Source organism: Convolutriloba macropyga, chromosome 5 (assembly GCF_964194025.1).
Source record: "Convolutriloba macropyga chromosome 5, txConMacr16.3, whole genome shotgun sequence".
Taxonomy (NCBI): Eukaryota; Metazoa; Xenacoelomorpha; order Acoela; family Convolutidae; genus Convolutriloba; species Convolutriloba macropyga.
Genome location: NC_134472.1, coordinates 15709704 through 15732168, shown reverse-complemented (window position 1 = coordinate 15732168; position 22465 = coordinate 15709704). Strand labels below are relative to the sequence as shown.

At 38.2% G+C, this 22465-nt stretch overlaps 1 protein-coding gene across 1 annotated transcript in view; it reads right to left on the bottom strand.

The window, feature by feature from the left end:
- Window positions 1–442: 442 nt before the first annotated feature.
- Window positions 443–22465, bottom strand: part of LOC142340286 (carbohydrate sulfotransferase 9-like) — a 38256-nt gene continuing 16233 nt past the window's right edge. The window contains exon 2 of the mRNA XM_075390859.1: window positions 443–1047. Coding sequence (XP_075246974.1) covers window positions 443–1047 — 605 coding nt within the window. The remainder of the gene's footprint in view (window positions 1048–22465) is intronic.

Sequence of the window (22465 nt, the reverse complement as noted above, 5' to 3'; positions counted from 1 at the left end):
GTTCTGTTATCATTGGTCGTTAGAGACGCATTTCTTTTTTCATCTCGTGCAGAAGTTTCCAAGATATAGTTGCCTGTGTTTTAAGGTGTACTTTGTTTTTATTAGCTTTGAAATCCTTTGGAGTATGGGGGAGGGGGAGGATGGGTTGGGAAACTGCTATGAAGTCCATAGCAAAAATTACTCGTTCTCAAATATAAATGCTTCTTTTGCGATTGCCAACGCACTCCCCAGGTCGAGGTGTGCGTTAATTATCAGACAATTAAAAACGCACGGGGGGGGGGGGTAAAGTGCGTTTCTGATTACATGGACGAGCGCCATATTAAGGTCTGCCTACATGAACGAGCTTCTCATTGGCAATGCTATAGCTGGTACACGACAATTTTTTTTGGGGGGGGGATTTGGGAAGGGGAGTTATTCGGTGAATTACAAGAATAAGGCGTTATTAAGATAATTTAGATAAAATGTGGTAGGGATTATACCCAAATGCTAAATAGTCCATCCGGTACTTCCATATAAACTGCACCATTAGGTTTCTATCCAGTTCTCGAATTGTTGAATCCACAGAGCTGTAATTCGTTTTCTTCAGTATTGTCAAATTGTGATTTGATTCTTGATGGTTGAACTTTATCTTTTGGTGCAGTTCTGTCTTCAAGTTGATAAGTTGGTCCAAATCTCTGTTCATAGTTTCAGTCCGGCCGAGAAAATTTATTCCAAGGAAACACGGATCACAAAGAGTGCTTTGAGAGTCGAAGTGTTCATCTTGGGCACTTTTCCGAACGAGTCGCTGGAAAAACTGGTTAATTGTCCAGTTTTGGCCTTTGAAATAGTTCTGTTTTTTGACCTTATCGTAGAAACCCGATAGAGCTCGTTGGAAAGGGTCTCGCACAAACATGAAGCCAAATTTATACTTTTGGCTCACATCTTTATTCTTTAGTGCGATAGGTACGGTTTTGGGAACCTTCGAGTCGTATATCTGGTGCCGGATTTGGCCTGTTGTATAATTGCCATGGAAAAGTGGCCAAAACACTGCACCCCTCGTTGATGTACCTAAAATTGCCCGACGATGAAATTGCCCGTGTCATGAGAAATACAGGGTTATGAAAAAAACCAGTGAATTTAAACTTCATACGCTTTGATAAGAAGCTAAGGGTTTTCACAACCTGTTTAAAATTTGGAATATCTTGTCAGGAAATCTAATTAAACTCCAATAATTACCAAAAAAATATTGATTTTTAATAGTGGTATCTTATTAAGACAAGCAAAGAAGAATTAACACAAAATTCGAAAGGTTCTTGTTTAAGTACCAAAATTTGTATTTTTTGCTACTTTCACGAAAATAACGGCATAAAAGTATTGAACGCAAGCCTAATAGCAGATACAGTTATAGGGACAGAATAAGAAAATTTTCTATTGGTTTAGAGAAAAAAGAGAAGGAAAACAGAAAAAGCTTTTGTTAGAAGGTTTTGAGAGAACAAACTATTGTAAATTGTTCGTAAGATAAGCTTGACATAGCTTGACAAAAAGCTCCACTTGTTCAATGTATACTTGGTTAGAGAAATGAAGGCCTGGGGAAAAAGAAAAAAAAAACGTGAGAACTGGCTATAAGAGACGCCCAAGTTCGAGAGCTTAGGACCAGTTTGTGTAATTGTTAGAAAACTAGGCTTGCAAGGAAGAGGTGCTGGTTGGTTGAAATCCAATGTTGGTCCATTTTCACAGTAGTTGCGCTTGTTTAGAGCCCTTAACAGGTTATGGGCCCAGGTTATCAGTTTTAGATGATCGAGAGAGAACAAACTAATGTAAATTGTACAAAAGATAAACTTGACATAGCTTGACAAGAAACTCTACTTGTTCAACGTTTACTTGACTAGAGAAACAAAGCCTTGAGGCACAAAAAAGAAAGTGAGAACGGGCTAAAAAAGATGTCCAAGTGCAAGAGGTTAAGGCCGGTTGGTGTAAATGTTTTCATATTAGGCTTGGAAGTAGGAGATGCTGGTTCGAATCCAGTGCTCATCCTTTTTAACAGTAGTTGCACTAGCTTAGACCCTATAACATTTTAAATGAATTTGAAAACATAGTTTCATTTGCGTTTTTACCTCCGAAATGGTTTGAATGAATTGTTGAAAAACGAAATCGTCAGATAGTATACTAATCAAAACACAACGATTATTTTGCTGATAATCGGTGAAAAGGGTGATTTTTTGGGAAAATAGTTTGTTGTTCAAAATATTTTTGGAATAAGGGGTTAAAACTCAAAAATTTGATTATTTGGGATTTAATTGTGAGTTACTATAGCTTTTGTGGTACTTGGGGAAGATATCAAGCATCGTGGAAACCTAAGACTTTTATAAAGTTTAAACCTATGACTTCATATAAAAACCAGGACTAAGTTTAAACCTATGACTTTTATATAAAAACAATGACTATGTTTACTCTATGAAATGTTTTCTACGAAACATCAAAACTATAAGAAGTGGCTTGGACCCGGCTATTTGCTTTTCACTTTTTGCAGAACTGACCAATAAAAGTGTTGAGGGGAAAATACCAAAATGCGTGAAATTCTCGAATACTTCATTCCTTTGGTTTGGTGCCATTAATCTATGGCTCTATCAAAATCGTTGTCCTTTTCGTTTTAAGAAAACAGTATTCGAGAAAAAAATTGAAATTTGTAATAGTTTTGACAAAAAAGAAAAAACAAACCTTAATTTTCAATTTTTATATGGCTGTTATTCTCACTCTTTAGCGGAGGCTGAAAGTGTACTGGTTTTCGTTTCATTTTCTGGTAAAGTACTAACAGTTTCTCAATTTTTTGCTCCAAAATGCTAACGAATAATCTGCATTCAAGTTTTTTTTCTTTTGAAAAAGTATTCATCCCAATCATCGTTGAGCTCCGAGATAAAAAAAACAACTTTTTGTCAATTTTATTTCACATATGCAAAAGTTCGGGATAATCTGGGAATTATAAAAGTTATTTTTTATGTATTTTTAAATCTAGTACTTTATATGACCAAAAGAATTGGTTCTCCTAGTTAAAGTCACTTGGACAGAGTTTTTTGCCATTACAACGCTATGCTGCCGCCAATAAGAGCTACACTCTGCTTCATTTTGCGGCCTTAAAAAATTTATCGTCGACGGGGCTTGAATTTGTATCAAAGACAAACTTGAAGTTCTTATAATACCAAATGCATGCAGTGCCACAAAAAATAATACATTTGTAGCAGTAGAAATACTGATTGTCCACCTCCAGTCAATAAGAGACTGAGGAGACACTAATCTCTTCATACAGCGCTAAAACCACTAACTGTAGTCAGTCTATAAGAGTAGTTGCACGAGGTGTATACCTCTGGCTCCGGTGTTACATTTTATAACCACCGTAATAATTGAAGTTTATTATCAGTTTTTTATAGAATCGATTAGTCTTAGAGTTATAAGTAAAACTACTTCGCGCGCAGAGATAAGTAGCCTTAACTCTTTATACCTTAAGGCTGTAAAAGGAATCCAAATCGGGTCTGCCCTAACTGGTGCGACCAGTGAGTTAACAAACTCTAACCCTAAAAAGAACTCACACAGAACACCCCTTTCTCTCTTGAGAAAGAAATTTAGATCTAGATTACATAGCTTCTTATTCTTTATCTACTTAAATTTTAAGAAAAAGGGGAATAAAACGAAAACTACTAATACTTAACCAAAGAAATAAACAAAATGGATCATCACGTTGATCAACCCTCCTCTCACGTATTACGTGCGCGTTTTGTGTTTTAAGCATGGTTACGTGAATCTGCAGGAGTCACTTCGGAGTCCTCGCTCGAACATTTCGTAACCATTACCTACGCAGTTCGGATTATTATTATTATTATTATTATTATTATTATTATTATTATTATTATTATTATTATTATTATTATTTTTATTATTATTATTAATATTATTATTATTTTTGTTATTATTATTATTATTACTATTATTATTTTTATTATTATTATTATTATTATTATTATTATTATTATTACTATTATTATTATTGTTATTATTATTATTATTATTATTATTATAATTATTATTATTAATTCTATTATTATTATTATTATTACTATTATTATTATTATTATTGTTATTATTATTATTATTATTATTATTATTATTATTATTATTATTATTATTATTATTATTATTATTATTATTATTATTATTGTACCAGCAGAAATACTGGATGTACACCTCCATCCAATCAGAGACTGAGAAGACACTATTCTCTTTTATATAGAGAGAACTTCACTAACTATAACCAGTCTATTAGTTAGTACACCATGTGTATACTCTTGACTCTGGTGCTGTTCTTTATTACCACCGTAATAATAGAAGTTTATCTTCAGTGTTTTACTGAGTCGGTTAGTCTGAGAGATATAGGAAAGACTACTTCGCACGCAGAAAGAAGTAGCCCTAGCTCTTTATACCTTAAGGCTGTTAAAAAGACCATCTTAGATCTGCCTTAGCTGGGGCGACCAGTGAGTTAACAAACTCAAAAAAAGAAAAACAAACTATTCATAAATAGAACTCATAAGCACAATTTCCTCGTTTAAAGCGAAAACTTAGAGCTAGCCTATCTATCTTAATAACCATATATACGTTTAAAACTTAAGAAAAGGGAAACACAATCCCAACAAAATAAATAAATAGAAAACAGAAAATATTAAATGTCAAGTAAAAAGAGCCGTCACGCTGCCCAAATGTTATTACAATCAGATACACACTCCAAAGATTTATAACTAGCTGTTCCTGCACAACAGAACAAAATCCTCCAGAGCGATAGTAAACCATTGAAGGTATCACACTATTAGAACCAAGATGAATTAAGCATACTCTCAAATACAGCACAACAGTTTGAAGAACATTATTTTGAGTCGAGAAGCAGCCTCCTCTCTCTCTACCTGTTAAGGCTTCACAAGTCTCCCAAATAGCTTTTCTTTCATATATAATTGAGATTTATGGAACTCATCTTACAAAAGGCACAATTCTTTCACCTATGACCCTCTTACTGTTATTTATACCACACTCATTTATGACACTTTATTCAGTCCACTATCAGACATTTTTTTGAATATCTCAACGGAGTATAAACAGATTTAGAGCCGTCCGATAGAGCAAGCGCATTCAAAAAATTGTCTTTTGAACTTCTAAGACAATTAGAATCAACACTAAACAGTTCCGCTACACAATCACGAAAACAAATCATACAAAAAATTACCAGAGAAGAAAATGATGTTTTCACTCAAAATCCTACTAAGAACAATTGTAAGTTCAGTTAAAGATGCAGATATAGCAGAAGTAGAGATTTTAGGCGCTATCACACTCTTATTTGGTACATACATAGATTTTGTAAAAGTCTGGCACGCAATATTTTCCCAGCTACTAAACTAGTAGCAGACACATGTACTCAATTATTGGACAAATTACCAGAAACGCTACAATACAACTACGACCCCGAGTGGTTTTAAGAAAGTTTTATTACTATTACAGAAGTACCCCGTGAATTAGTGGAAAAACTGAAACTTGACTATAATTTAATGCATTTACAAAATCATAACGCTGAAAACCAACCATTCACATTTACTAATATCACAAAAAACACAAACACGGCTCTCAAAAAATCACAAACTACACAAAACAAAATTTGTACATTCACATCCAATGGATTCAAGTTTAAATGAAACCACAGAAACTGACTTTAATTTCACACTACTAGATGATAGAGTGAACACTTCATCAATAATAGACCTGGAAAACAATAATATCAATAAAAACAAAAAAAAAATAACTCTAACAACATTACTAATAATAACAAAACAACCATTTGTGAGAATCACAGAGACAGACAAACCGTGAAGTCAACCGATTTAACACACAGTTCAGATCAATTAAAAACAACTCTTCCACTAATGTAATTATCTATTATAAACTCATCCGTACCACGCTTGAAAAGACAAAATTCGTTTCATTTTAACACTGAACTTTTTATTTTAAGGGCATCTACCCAAATAGCAATATCAAATAATCAAAATAGCCAATTAACCCCCCAACAATTAGTAAATTTTGTCGGACAAAATAAATCACAAAAAACTCAACAAACAACAAACGCTAAAACCCCTTTCTATTTGCAAGCCGCGTCAACACAAGCACCTTCGCCAGTGAGTAGATGAATTGCACAAATAAAACGTTTTAATTTAGGAGGCTCAGTTCCCATGCAAAAGTCCTTAAAAGCGTTTGATGGTACTGATCCCGCATACACTATTGAAGATTTCTTGAAAGCTATCACACCAAATGTAGTAATGACTGCAGGATCAAAACAAGTTGATTCACCGTATCATGAAGCTCACCGTATCATAAACGAATCGCCATGATACAAACAGCGTTGATAGGCCCTGCGCAGCAGTGGTTTTCACACTTGCCACTAAAAATAACAAAGAATTGGCAAGTGTTACTGAGTAAAGCGAGATATTATTAGCCAACCAGATTCGATTTATTAAGTTGCGTATAGAATTGCGTCCAATTTACGTACAAAGCTCGGAAAAAGTGCAAATAACATAATTTCGAGTAAATCTAATCATAAGACCCATCAAATAAGACATGATTCGGCTCAATAATTTTCGCGTGTTTGGATTCATTGGTACAAAATGGTGACTGGCATTGAACTGATTCGTTATCAGACAAAATACCGGCCAAAAAAGCATAAAAAATTACCGGCACTAAAAAACCACTTCTTGCTATCTTCGATGAGTTAATACGTTGATATGTTCGCCGTAATCTTAATACGTACTAATGCTTATACCTGTTGCTAAAGCCTATACGTGTTGCCGATAATACGTTTAGTTATTGATCTTTGCTTAAAGAAATAGGTTACTTGAATTGAAGTTATCAAAACGAAAGAGTGTTTTACACCTTTATATTTGGTACCGCGACCTATGCGGATTTCTTTGTCACTCATTAGGAGTCAGTATTTATCTACACCCAGGACCCTTCTAAACTTCTCTGTCCTCATTGAACAAAGCGACACCAAAAAGCAGACATCAGCACCAGCACTCGCGAGTGGGGAACTTGACTGGTCGTACAGACATTCCCACTGCCATTAACGAAGAGGAACAACTTCAGTTTCCCGCTTCTACTGCCATTGTCGCTGATGTATCATTCGAAGGAGAGGAAGCATGAATACGGGAACACAATGATGCCACAGCCCTTTCAAAGTTCGATTCTACTGCTACTGCACGCGGCCATCACTTCCCCAGTTCTCAGGCTGGCGGGGTTCTTGGGGGGTGGACTGGACACCACACCTGATGTTGACTTCATCCTCTGCAACTAATGGTGTCGAAACAGTTCCGAGTCACAATCAGATTTAGCATAGAGAGCAAAATGGATGTGTATAAACAAGTCGTAAGTCAGAACCCCAAAACTGTAAGACAACATTTCTGAATAATTATGTTGCAGTAATGTAATAAATTTTAGATGGCAAAATCCAACCCCTATTTTTCCTAACTTTTCAATCAAACATATTGGGTTATCAACAAATTAACGGTATCAGATCAAAAAAATTAAGAATTCCGTGTTTTTCAACGCGGAAGTCTTAAGAATTCTGTGATTTTCAACGCGGAAATGTTAAATTAAGAATTCCGCAATTTTCAGCGCGGAAGTTATAAGAATTCCGCTATTTAGATAGCCGGTCACCATCAAACCACACATATCATACGTTTTAAGACGAAAAAAACATCGATTTTGAAAATTTTTGGTCCAATTGTCGAAAATTTGTAAAAAGTGATCAAGTTGGTTCGTATATCAAAAACTTACCTCTGATTTAGAGAAAACATCATGCTAAAGTGTTCAAATTTGAAAAGTTTTTTGTCAATTTTGATGCAATTCTAAAGACTTTAAAAACTTTAGAAAATCAATACCGAATATTGATAAACCATATTTTCAGGTATAAAACCGTTCAATTCACTACATTACCGTATCGAAATCAAGGCATTGCAAAAAATTGACCAATATTTCAAAAAATTGGACAAAAGCATTAAATTTTGACAAATTCGTCAAAATTATTATTTTCAATCGAAGGTTCGTTAATTGAGTGAAACTCAATACAGAGAAAAGGGGTGAAAAAATTTACAACCTCTGGCCCACAAAAAATGATGTTATCATATTCTTTCCGTATCTCGTTTTCGTACCGTACCGTTCGCTTCTTTTTCGTTCCTTAACTTCGCCATTCACAAACTCCGTTTATTTTTTATCAACGTTGCTCTCCCAAAATTTTGTTTCCGTATCCGATCATTCCATTTCTTTTTCTTGCGTTCACAGTTTGGTTTCTCCGCCTAAATATTTCCTCGATGTAGTATGTTGTCATATATGATGAAGTATGTTGTGTTTCTGTTGAGTTCAGTATGTTGATTATGCTAGTATGCTGGTTGGTTGTTTTGGTCTTGTTGCTTTCTAGGGTGTGACTTAAGTTTGTTCTAGAGTTACGGCTAGTTGGTTCCTGGACTTTTTCAACATTACTAAATTACTAGCCCCCCTGTTGTAGTATACTGATGTTCCCTGTTGTATGTTTACGTGTAACTGTATGGTTGTTAGTTGGTTTAGGTTTTTGCCTTCTAGGGTGTGACTTAAGTTTATTCTGGAGTTACGGCTAGTTTGTTTCTTAACTTCTCCAGCTTTCATAGACTACAAAAGCGCTGCATATTACTTAACCTTTGCTGTAGTTTGTTTAATATTGTTGGTATGCTGATCGGTTGTTTAGGTTTGAATATTGCCAGGGTTAGACTTAAGTTTATTCTGGAGTTACGGTTAGTAAATTTCTTGCCTTTTTCAACCATTTAGTATACCACTGCTTTGCCGTGAATTATTTTGTTATTTGTATACATTAAGCCCCACAATGACTTGTGCTAGTTTATCTCACAGTAGCATCTCTCCTCCTTCCTAGGGTGTGACTTAAGTTTGTTCTCGAGTTACGGCTAGTTTGTTTTGTTGACTTTTTTGCTGTGGTCTGCTAGCATAGTACTTCCCGAACTCCCCGCTCGCTGCTTAATCGTTTCCCGCCCGTTCCTTCCCGTGTTTCCCTTTTGGTTGGGCGCTACTCGTTCAACGCGTCCGTCCTGTCGTTCTCGTTTCCCTGTTTTTTGTGCGTCGCTTGTTCCACGTTTCCATCCCGTCCGTTGCGTCGCTCGTTTCCTAGCCGCGTTTTCGCACGTTCCGTTCTGTTTCCCGTTTGGTTGTGCGCCGTTCACTTGTTCTTCCCGCCCCGTCCACTTGTTTCCCGTTTCGTCGTGCTTCGTCCACCCAGTCCTTTTTCGCCGGTTGCCTGTTTTCTTGTTTAGTCTCACGTTGCTTAAAAGCACGTTAGACGCCCTCTCCACTTTGTTTTTCACTTTCGCCGAGTAATTCGTTACTCGGTAATTTCTTCCCTGCTCTTCGACGTCTTGACTATCAAGTCGTTGTCATTTGGGTTCGGTATAACCCACACTACACGTGTTCGTTTGGAAGTTACTTTCATTGCATTGTGAAATTAGCCATTTCAATATCATGGCTGAACGGCAAGAGAAATTGAAAAAGCTCTGCAATGCAAGATCTAATCTAGAATCTGAGTTACGTAACATCCATAAGGACATCACAGATGCCACAGATCTTCAAGACAGGAGGTTCAAATTTGAACGCTTGGTTTCTAAGTTGAAGGATGTTTTCAGTAAACTATTGCAGAAGAATGAAGAACTATTTGACTTAGCCAGTAAAGCAGAGAACCCAGATTCAATTTACTCTGTCTTTGAGCAATGGTTGGATGATGTAACTAAGAACAAATTCTTGCTCGCGGCTAGAAGCTATATTGACACAGTTGCTGACCGAGACACCGTATGTGAGGGCGTTAACACTCAAGGGCAGTCTAGGAGAAGTTCCCGCCGAACAACATCAATGTCTAGCCAGCGTAAACATAATTTTCTCATGGCAAAACTAAAACGCGAAGAGGCCGAGAAACAAGAACAAGCTGCCATGCGCCTCGCGAAACAAAAACACGAAATTGCCATGAGAAAAAAGGAGCTTGAAATACAAATGGAGCAGATGGCACTTCAAGAATTGGAGGAAGACCACCACAAGCGTGTTGCAGCAACTAAATTAGATGAGGCTGAATTAATGGATAATCATTCATTGTCTAGTCACAACTCAAGTGAACTGAATTTGTTTAAAGATAGGGGATCAGATAGAAGTCAGGGACTTGTTCAGGATTGGGTAAATTTGTTTCCAGCAGGTAATTCAAGTGAGTTAAACTTTTCTCGTCCTGGTTCAGCAACCGCCGACCCTCCTGTTAAAGATACTGCCCCTAGTAATCCCCCAGAAAACACAAGTAATGTTGACGATAACTTACATAATCTTTGAAATGCTTTCTCAGTTTACACGGCCAGGAGTTGCAATTTCTGTTGCCCAGCAGGGAGGTGTTTATCGGGAATATCTCCAGGCTCAACTGCAGCAATCACTCAATGGTCAAAGGGTCGAGCAGGCCTACAGTCCCTCAGGAAGTGGCAAGGTGAACACAGTGAACCAAGTAACAGTCGAAGTACAAAATGTCGCACTCCCACCACTTCAGCCACCTATGCAACCTCCTCGGCCACCGACACCCGTTATGGCACCAACGAACTTTATTTTTGTACCTGATTTTTCAACAAACTCACAAGTAAATCAGTTCTTGGGTCCGAAAAGCTCCAGTGTGCCTGGTCAATTACACATGTGGATGCCTCACGTTCCTCAACTACTGAATCCATCTCAAAGTAACATTCCACACCAAAAATAAGTACCTTTTACCCATTCCCCGCATAATGTCCCTCCACCTCTAAAACCACTCGTGAACCCGCTACCCGTATTCCCGCCTCAACAATTATTTAATCCTCAGCCTCCAATGATTCCGTCGCCCATTCCTGCGAGCGCAACAATCTACCTACCCGTCCCACACATTCCACAACAAAACATTATCCAATCGCCTCAAGCCTGCCTGGTACCGTGTCTTACCGCACCGAAATTTCCACTGAATTGTAACCTTGATCTGAGCTAGTGGAGATTTCCTCAGAATAACCCCACAAACCTAAACCAGGCAACAAATAATGCCACCGTCTTTAACAACATTCAACCGAACCTACCCCCAAGCACAGCTAACCCCACCATCATCCACCCTATCTTGCAAATGAATGCACAACAAAATCCTAATAGCAACCACGCAGCTAACTGTAGCATCCCTGTTAATCTCTTTAGTACAGCTACTAACATCGCGCCACCTTCTCTCACGCCGGTTATACATCCAACATACGGGCATACTGCTCCTATACCATTGTGCTGGGGTGGCCCACCGCATCCCACGCCTCCAGAGCCAACATCTGAAAATGCAAGCTTGATTAAGGCATTCACTGATGGCTTAACTAGCAAAAGGAATGATCCGCTACCCGAATGGAAGTTGTCCCAATACAATGGGGATCCCTTATAGTGGCACGAATGGTATGGTCAACTTAAAAGCGCAATTGATTCTCAGTCCCTAACTGATGATGTGAAATTGACATACCTTAAGACCCTCGTAACTGGTAAAGCTAAAACAGCTATAGCTGAGTTCGCTTACTGCGGCGCAATGTACAAAGACGCACTGAGGACCTTAGAACGTAAATTTGGCCAACCACAGGCGGCCATAAGTGCCCATTTGGACAAACTCAGCAGCTCTCCACCATTGAAGATGCACAATAGCGACAACATCATTAACTATTCAGGGTTCATTTCAAGTCTTGTCGGGGTATTTAATTCGCTCTCATACGATTCAGATTTAAAGAGTGCTGCGCTTCTCAACATCGCCGAACTGAAACTTCCACCCAATATGAAGGAATCGTGGTCACTTTTCACGGTCAAAAAGCATTGGGTGAAACCTACTCTTCTGGATTTCAACGACTGGTTAAAGGAGAAGGCCAAAGCGCACGATTTAATGAAGAATACCGCATTTAAAGCAAGGACTGAGGATACCAACAACTCAGTAACAAGATCAAAAGTTGCCTCAAGGGCATTTGCTGCAAATACGCAACACAAGAGTACCTTAAGCCGCAACAGAGCTCTCCGTCAACATCAATCTATAGTTGCCTTGAATGCAAAGGGAGCCACCGGCTGTGGGAATGCCGTGTCTTTAAGGAAAAGACCCCCACGCAGAGAGCCAAGTTTGAAGCAAAGCTCTGTTTCTCTTGTTTGCTTGATAAACACATGTTTAGGCAATGCCCAAGTCCCCGTAAGTGTAAGAAAGATGGCTCCAACAGCTCCCATAACACCTTACTTCATGGAGCGGAAAGGGTTTTTCCAGCTAAACCCTCTACAAACAACAACTACATCAATACTTCGAAGTCGAACACAGGTACTAGTACGCCATCTACCGGTCAACAGCAACCAAGCAAAACAACCACTTTGTCTTCCGTGACGGATGTCAAAGGCCTCCTTCAGTTCACGGAACTGAAACTTACTAATTCTTCTGGTAATAGTACTACGGCGTTGGTTTTATGCGATACCGCTTGCAGTAACTTTTGGGTGTCCGATAGTCTCGCAGATAGGATCGGTTTGCAGGGTACCGCATTAAAACTGACCGTCAAGGGTATAAACACGGATGAACTGATCGACACAAAGGTGGTTCAATTGACTGTGACACCTTATAAAGACCAAGACTTCGGAGCATTCACTGTGCGTCCCTATGTGAGTGAAACATTAAACGTAGGTTCCGACATCATTGACGTTAAGTCCATGCAAGAAACTTACCCACATCTAGCCTTCCTAGATCCAGTAAAGTATAACTATGGGAACATTGGGATGATACTTGGACAGGATGTCTACCATGCCATCCGCCCGTTAGAGTACTTTGCAGCCGACGAAGAGTGCTCACCGTTCGCTGTTCGCTTGCCCGTAGGTTGGGTTTTAAGCGGCCCACTTCCGCCAAGTTCAAGTTTGGTCTCAACGTGTTTCAAAGCCAATGTCGAACAGGATTATGAATTAGCTTGCCAGGTTAAGTCTTGGTAAGACATGGAATCGTACGGCGCGTACAGGCAGGTTGACTCACGATCCGCAGCGGATGCTCGCGCGCAGGAAATACTTGAAACAACAACTATTCATAACGGTCAAAGTTACGATGTCGGTAAGCTATGGGCTGATGACAACATCCAGCTCCTTAATAACTACTTTTCGTCACTGGTACAACTCAAGTCACTCGAAAAGCGGCTCTCGAGAGATACATCTTTAAAAGAAAATTATGCTAATTCCATCCGTGAGGACTTGGAAAAAGGTTACTTAATTACAGTCCATGACGCTCACAAGGTCGAGCAACGGTCGGATAAAGAGTGGTACCTACCACATCATCCCGTAACCAACCCGAACAAACTGGAGAAAGTGCGAAGGGTATTAAATGGTGCAGCAAAGTTCCACGGTACTTCTTTGAATAAATCTTTGCTCACTGTCCACGACCTGCTCCAAAACCTAATCCACGTACTACTTAGATTCCGTCAACATCAACTCGCTGTATCCGCAGATATCGAGGGCATGTTCCTCCAAGCGGGTGTCCTTGACTGTGACCATACATTTTTGCGTTTTTTGTGGCGGGAGGACTCCACAACAAATGCCATAAATTTGGGGCTAAAGACTTGCCCACATGCGCTAACTATGCATTGCAACGCACGGCACGAGATAATGTCAGTCAGTACCCGGAAGCAGCCAAAACCGTCCTAGAAAACTTCTACTTGGACGATTACTTGGATTCGGCGGAGTCGCCTGAGAGGGCTCTCAAAAGATCGAAGGAGTTGGTGCATCTTCTCCATCTCGGTGGGTTCCAGCTTACTAAGTTCGTAAGCAATGTACCAAATTTGGCTTATCGAATTGATGGGTCACTTCAGTTCAACGATCCAAAAGTAATTGCCTCATCTAAGGAGGATTCTTTGCATGTGCTTGGGTTGAAATGGGATTACAACAATGACACTCTATTTGTGAGTCGGGGTACCTCCAGTACAGTATCTAAGTCTTTAACACAACGCTTGGTTTTGAGCCTAGTGTCTAAGGTATTTGATCCCATCGGCCTAGTGGCACCATTTACTGTTGGTGCTCGATTGTTACTAAAGGACATCTGGCGTGTCAGTGGGCAGCACTGGGATGAAGAATTGCCAAAAGACACTGTTGAAAGGTTCCTCGAATGGAGTGTAGAACTACCTAAGCTTGCCGAAATCACTATACCAAGAAGCTACTTTTCCGGAAATTTTGAACACCTAGAATTGCACATGTTCGGCGATAGTTCACAAGAACTTTTCAGTGCATTTGCATTTCTCCGAGCCTGAGTAACAACTTCGAGTGGGCCCAAACGGAGCTTGCGTTTGTCCTGGGTAAAGCTCGCGTAGCACCTATGAAGGTCATGACTGTTCCAAAGCTGGAACTACAGGCAGCGCTACAGGCCGCTCGATTGAAACAAGACATCTGTCGAGCACTTACTGTGCATATTAGCAAAGTTTTTATGTGGACCGATAGAACTACTGTCTTGCAGTGGCTAAACTCCACAAGCAAGCAGCCAATATTTGTTGCAAACCGTGTATGCGAGATTTTCGAACACACTAGCGTTGAAAAATGGAACCACATTGCCTCAAGCGATAATCCGGCAGTTGCCGGCACTCGTGGTATGTCCGCTGAGGTTTTGCAATCAAGTAGCTGGGGGAGAGGTCCAGATTTCTTAAGAACCAAGGAATTCCCGTTCGAACCAGGCACTGAAGTAGTTAATAACATCAAACTCGGTATAGTAATTAAGGAAACTGATGAAACAAATTGGCCGCATCCGTAACCAAGCCAACTAAAGAACCGCCCCCGCAACTAATTCCCTTCGATAAATACAGTTCTTATCAGAAGTTGCTACGGAAAACAGCATACGCACTGCGCTTGCTACCTTCCCACGAATGTTATCGTAATGCCGATGGTAGCATCATTGACCCAACGGAGCTTGACGAAGCCGAGCGTCATCTCCAGTACATTGTGCCAGGGGAAACATTTAATGTGGAGAGAAAAGATCTCCACGAAAACAACTCCGTTAAACGAAGTAGCCGCATTGCTCCGTTTTCTCCTTTTATTGCGCCAAATAGTCTAATCCGGTCGGCCGGCCGCATCAAACGGTTGGTCGAAGTTGACTTTAAGGTAAAACATCCTATTGTTCTCGGCGCACAACATGCATTTGTAAAGTTGTTCCTTAGGCAAACCCACGTTAAACATCATCATCAAGGCATTGACTACCTGCGGGCTAAAGTACAAGAACGTTATACCATCCTCAAATTACGATCGTCACAGCGCTCAGTCAAATCCAACTGCGTCACGTTCAGAAACTTCCGAGCTGCCACTATCCGACCAATCATGGCTGACCTCCCAGTAGAAAGACTCGCATACCAGTCTCCTCCCTTCACGAACACCGGGGTCGACCACTTTGGCCCGTTTTACGTTACTGTACGTAGGACTACCGAGAAGAGGTGAGGTTTCCTCTTCACATGCTTAAATACTCGTGCCGTTTATGTTGAAATCGTTTCATACATGGACGCCAGTTCGTGTGTAATGGGAGTGGAGCGGTTCGTCTCCCGTCGAGGTACACCGGCCGCTATTTGGTCTGATAATGGTACTAACTTTGTTGGCGCGGAAAAAGAACTACGCGAGAAAATCGAAAATTGGAACACCATCAACATCGCCGTCGAACTTGCCCAAAAAGGCATTAACTGGAGGTTCAATCCGCCCAGTGCGCCACACCAAGGTGGCATCTGGGAGAGGCTAGTACGTAGTTTCAAGCGCGTGCTTTACACTATCCTTGGAACTCGTCGCCTCACAGATGAAATTTTAAGTACCACTTTTTGTCTGGTCGAACATGCACTTAATTCACGTCCGTTAACGCCCGTAACCGCTGATCCGTCCGACCTAGGCGCAAAAACAACTAATCATTTTCTTCTCGATAACCAAGCAAGAGCATTTCCGTCAATCTTTTTCGTCGACGAGTTCGATCATCGTAAACGGTAAGCCCGCGCACAGTCGTATGCTAACACTATTTGGTCACGTTGGATCAAAGAGTACGTACCGGCGCTGAACCGACGTTCCAAGTGGCAGACGCCTGCCGAGCAACACCTTAAGACTGGTGATTTGGTTTGAGTAGTTGAGGAGACCAACCCAAGGGGTTACTACCCCACAGCTCGGATCACTGAACTCCGTTACGGTTGCGACAGCGTCGCGCGCTCCGCCGTCGTGCGCACGTCTACCGGAGCGCTCGTTCACCCACTTGGAAAATTAGTACCGATTTTCCCAACATCTTCTCCTGGGCCGGAGTATGTTACTGAGTAAAGGGAGATATTATTAGCCAATCAGATTCGAGTTATTAAATTGCGTATAGAATTGCGTCCAATTTACGTACAAAGCTTGGAAAAACCTATCAAATAAGACATGATTCGGCTCAATAATTTTCGGGTGTTTGGATTCATTGGTACAAAATGGTGACTTGCATTGAACTGATTCGTTATCAGACAAAATACCGGCCAAAAGAGCATCAAAAATTGCCGTCTAAAACAACCACTTGTTGCTATCTTCGATGAGTTAATACGTTGATATGTTCGCCATTATCTTAATACGTACTAATGCTTATACGTGTTGCTAAAACCTATAATTGTTGCCGATACTCCGTTTAGTTTTTGATCTTTGCTTAAAGAAATACGTTACTTGAATTGAAGTTATCAAAACGAAAGAGTGTTTTACACCTTTATAGCAAGTATTTTGACGGGAATTCCAAAAAGAATCCGATAACCAATAATCGAAAACAAAACCCAAGTTACTTTTAGAAAGCAAAAAACGTGCTTCAGGCAAACAGATAAAACACTAGCCCCCCGAATTGAACAAATGGCTAGAAAAGCATCCATTAACAGGGCTCCAAATATGAGAAGTGCACAAATGAAGATGCATTTGTTAAAACATTAGATCCACAATTAATCAGAATAGCTCTCAAAATATAGCTAACCATAAATCATCAGCATTGGAACCACAGCTCCCATTTGCATATAATTTGAGAAAATAAATCAAGAAGACATCACGAGAAGACATATTGATAGACACAAACTATAACAAAAATGCCTCTCTTTCTTCGTCTATAGATATTATATCAATGGATATTAACAAAACTATAGTGGATGATGTACACACTATGGAACAGGATCTCGCTTAGAGGATCCACTTAGTGCGACGCAAGTACTCAGAAGATCCGAATTTTAAAGGAAAGCCACTGTTCCTAAAGATTTGTAAAAAAAGTGCACGATCAGGACACAGTATCTCTACCTGCCCTAGGGAAAGATACAAAAAATCACAAAACTAACTTTCAGAAACCAACATTTAAATAAACCATGAATGGTAATCAAAACCATTCAAATAAAAATGTCACATCTGACAACATGAATGGTAAACCAGAGAAACCAGAATTATAATAGAGACAATCGAGCCACTTCTCGACATAGAAGCCCTAATAGCACTTCGAACTTAATTTTGAAACCATATAACGATACTAGTAACTTTAAACCACCGAGTAGAGTGGGTTCCACATACCCTAGACTACAAAACTTTCAATACAAACCAAAATTTACAATAAAGAACAATTATCGTAGTAATTCTCGAGCACAATCAGCTAATAATATTAGAGAAGGAAATCGATCACCACAACCATTTTTATGCAATCGCTTACGAAAGGTACGAAAATATATTAACTCACTCTTAGATCAAAAACAGCAGATGACACAACGTCTCATAATGAACAAACTGAAACACAAAATGTTTCAGAATAACAACGTTTGGAACAGCAACTTTATGATTTACTCATAGAACTAAATCAAGACACACACTATGAATGTTTCAATAGCCAGGATGATTGTAATACTCTCACTGAAAAATACATCTGTTCTACATCATGTAAAAAGCCCGATTTGAGTTTTACCCCTTAAAATTTTTAAATAACACACACACCTTACCATACTAAACAGATTTCAGCATTACACCTTGAAATTGACTTTCAAATGACTCAGGAGCTACACTTAATTTACTAAAAAATGATACTCGAAACGAAAATGAAGAATTTTACGATTTTAAGTTAAAAAATCAACATTTGTCCTCTCAGCAGCAAACAATACTAAACTACAGTCAAACGGAACTGTAAAACTTGATCTTTACCCAGATGTAACCGAACATAGAATACATCAAAGTACCAATTTCAATTTGAATTTTTACGCTTCAAAAACCAAATTTAACAATCTGGTAACACTATTCTCGGAAAAATATTAAGAAACTATAAAATGCCCATCCCATTTAAAAGAGATAAAACATAATTATAAAAGGAAATTCTTAAAGGTGTATGAAGGCTCCACAAAACCACCACCGTATTATTCACGACTATTTCCAGTAATTGGAGATCACACATTATATTTTCAACTATTCGAACACCGTATCTTAACTTATTCATTCACTGCATTCGAACGTAAAAGTAGATAGACGAATGGAAACACAATTAATAAACCTAATTTCTCATTTCTACCATTACCCAAAAACATGTTCTTCTCTATCATGGACATCAATAGTCATGATTACCCTTTCTAATCCTTTATACAAACTCTATTCAAAATCCATTATAATCTCCCCCAGCTCTTGTTAAAGGACTTAGTGGATATGCACAACAAAAGGTTTCACTAACAGACCTCAAAACTACAAAATATTGTATCAAAGAACTCACGGAATTAATGGATGCGTATACAGCGAATTAGCTAAGGCATGGTACACTAGAAACACTCAAGAAGCTCTATTATTTAAATCTAAAAACAACAAGAGCGTGAATAAAAAGCACAACAAAAAACTTTTCACATAACAGTACAAAACCCTCTGTTCACAGCCACATAATAAACTCTCTCCAATTGTTCATTTTCGAACATACAAAAAGATATCAAAAACAAGTGGAACAGTTGGCTTAATTTTTGATTCATTGCAAAAATTTCTATGCTTTTTCTAAGTTTGATGTCGGCAAAATCAAGGATGAATTGAATATACCTCTAAAAAGCACAGCAGTATTCAAAAAACAACGCGCTACTCGCATAATTCTACAATTAAAAGAACTAGTACAAAATATACACGATATCCAAACACCTTTTGTTATAATTTCACCAGTCAACACCAATTCCCTGACTACAGGTGTCAAATTCATTAATCACGTAATTATTTCTAAGAAGGAAGAATCCCGTAAAATCGTATTATATGCTCGTCAAATCACCGCAATGATTGACGAAACTGAATGCAATTGGCCAATTGAGCCAAATGAAATCATTTTAACTGTAATAAAAGGACGGTTTTCTCAACAGCAGGCATGAACAGTGCATATAACCATCTGCAACCAGATAAACATTTACAACTGTTAAATAATTTTGTTATTGCAGGAGAGTATTTCAAATAAAAAAGTCACATCTGACAACATGAATGGTAAACCAGAGAAACCAGAATGATAATAGAGACAATCCAGCCACTTCTCGACATAGAAGCCCTAATAGCACTTCGGACTTAAATTTGAAACCATATTACAATACTAGTAACTTTAAACCACCGAGTAGAGCGGGTTCAACATACCCTAGCCTACAAAACTTTCAAAACAAACCAAAATTTACAATAAAAAACAATTATCGTAGTAATTCCCGAGCACAATCAGCTAATTATATTAGAGAAGGAAATCGATCACCACAACCATTTTCATGCAATCGCTTCCGAAAAGTACGACAATATATTAAATCACTCTTAGATCAAAAACAGCAGATGACACAACGTCTCAAAATGAACAAACTGAAACACAAAATGTTTCAGAATAACAACGTTTGGAACAGCAACTTTATGATTTACTCATAGAACTAAATCAAGACACACACTATGAATGTTTCAATAGCCAGGATGATTGTAATACTCTCACTGAAAAATACATCTGTTCTACATCATGTAAAAAACCCGATTTGAGTTTTACCCCTTACAATTTTTACATAACACACACACCTTACCATACTAAACGGAATTCAACAACACACCTTGAAATCGACTTTCAAATGACTCAGGAGCTACACTTAATTTACTAAAAAATGATACTTGAAACGAAAATGAAGAATTTTACGATTTTAAGTTAAAAAATCAACATTTGTCCGCTCAGCAGCAAACAGTACTAAACTACAGTCAAACGAAACTGTAAAACTTGATATTTACCCAGATGTAACCGAACATAGAATACATCAAAGTACCAATTTCAAGTTGAATTTTCACGTTTCAATCACCAAATTTAACAATCTGGTAACACTATTCTCGGAAAAATATTAAGAAACTATAAAATGCCCATCTCATATAAAAGAGATAAAACATAATCATAAAAGGAAATTCTTAAAGGTGTATGAAGGCTCCACAAAACCACCACCGTACTATTCACGACTATTTCCACTATTTGGAGATCACACATTATATTTTCAACTATTCGATCACAGTATCTTAACTTATTCATTCACTGCATTCGAACGTAAAAGTAGATAAACGAATGGAAACACAACTTATAAACCTAATTTATCATTTCTACCATTACCCAAAAACATGTTCTCCATCATGGACATCAATAGTCATGATTACCCTTTCTGATCTTTTATACAAACTCTATCCAAAATCCATTATAATCTCCCCTAACTCTTGTTAAAGGACTTATTGGATATGCACAACAAAATGTTTCATTAACAGACCTCAAAACTACAAAATATTGTATCAATGAACTCACGGAATTAATGGATGCGTATACAGCGAATTAGCTAAGGCATGGTACACTAGAAAAACTCAAGAAGCTCTATTATTTAAATCTAAAAACAACAAGAGCGTGAATATAAAGCACAACAAAAAACTTTTCACATGCCAATACAAAACCCTCTGTTCAGAGCCACATAATAAACTCTCTCCAATTGTTCATTTTCGAACATACAAAAAGATATTAAAAACAAGTGGAACAGTTGGCTCAATTTTTGATTCATTGCAAAAATTGCTATGCTTTTTCTAAGTTTGATGTCGGCAAAACCAATGATGAATTGAATATACCTCTAAAAAGCACAGCAGTATTCAAAAAACAACGCGCTACTCGCATAATTCTACAAATAAAAGAACTAGTACAAAATATACACGATATCCAAACACCTTTTGTTATAATTTCACCAGTGAACACCAATTCCTTAACTACAGGTGTCAAATTCATTAATCCCGTAATTATTCCTAAGAAGGAAGAATCCCGTAAAATCGTATTATATGCTCGTCAAATCACCGCAATGATTGACGAAACTGAATGCAATTGGCCAATTGAGCCAATTGAAATCATTTTAACTGTAATAAAAGGACGGTTTTCTCAACAGCAGGCATGAACAGTGCATATAACCATCTGCAACCAGATAAACCTTTACAACTGTTAAATAATTTTGTTATTGCAGGAGAGTATTTCAAATAAAAAAGTCACATCTGACAACATGAATGGTAAACCAGAGAAACCAGAATGATAATAGAGACAATCGGGCCACTTCTCGACATAGAAGCCCTAATAGCACTTCGGACTTAAATTTGAAACCATATTACAATACTAATAACTTTAAACCACCGAGTAGAGCGGGTTCAACATACCCTAGCCTACAAAACTTTCAAAACAAACCAAAATTTACAATAAAAAACAATTATCGTAGTAATTCTCGAGCACAATCAGCTAATTATATTAGAGAAGGAAATCGATCACCACAACCATTTTCATGCAATCGCTTCCGAAAAGTACGACAATATATTAACTCACTCTTAGATCAAAAACAGCAGATGACACAACCTCTCATAATGAACAAACTGAAAGACAAAATGTTTCAGAATAACAACGTTTGGAACAGCAATTTTATGATTTACTCATAGAACTAAATCAAGACACACACTATGAATGTTTCAATAGCCAGGATGATTGTAATACTCTCACTGAAAAATACATCTGTTCTACATCATGTAAAAAACCCGATTTGAGTTTTACCCCTTACACTTTTTACATAACACACACACCTTACCATACTAAACGGATTTCAGCAACACACCTTGAAATTGACTTTCAAATGACTCAGGAGCTACACTTAATTTACTAAAAAATGATACTCAAAACGAAAAAGAAGAATTTTACGATTTTAAGTTAAAAAATCAACATTTGTCCTCTCAGCAGCAAACAATACTAAACTACAGTCAAACGGAACTGTAAAACTTGATCTTTACCCAGATGTAACCGAACATAGAATACATCAAAGTACCAATTTCAAGTTGAAATTTCACGTTTCAAACACCAAATTTAACAATCTGGTAACACTATTCTCGGAAAAAAATTAAGAAACTATAA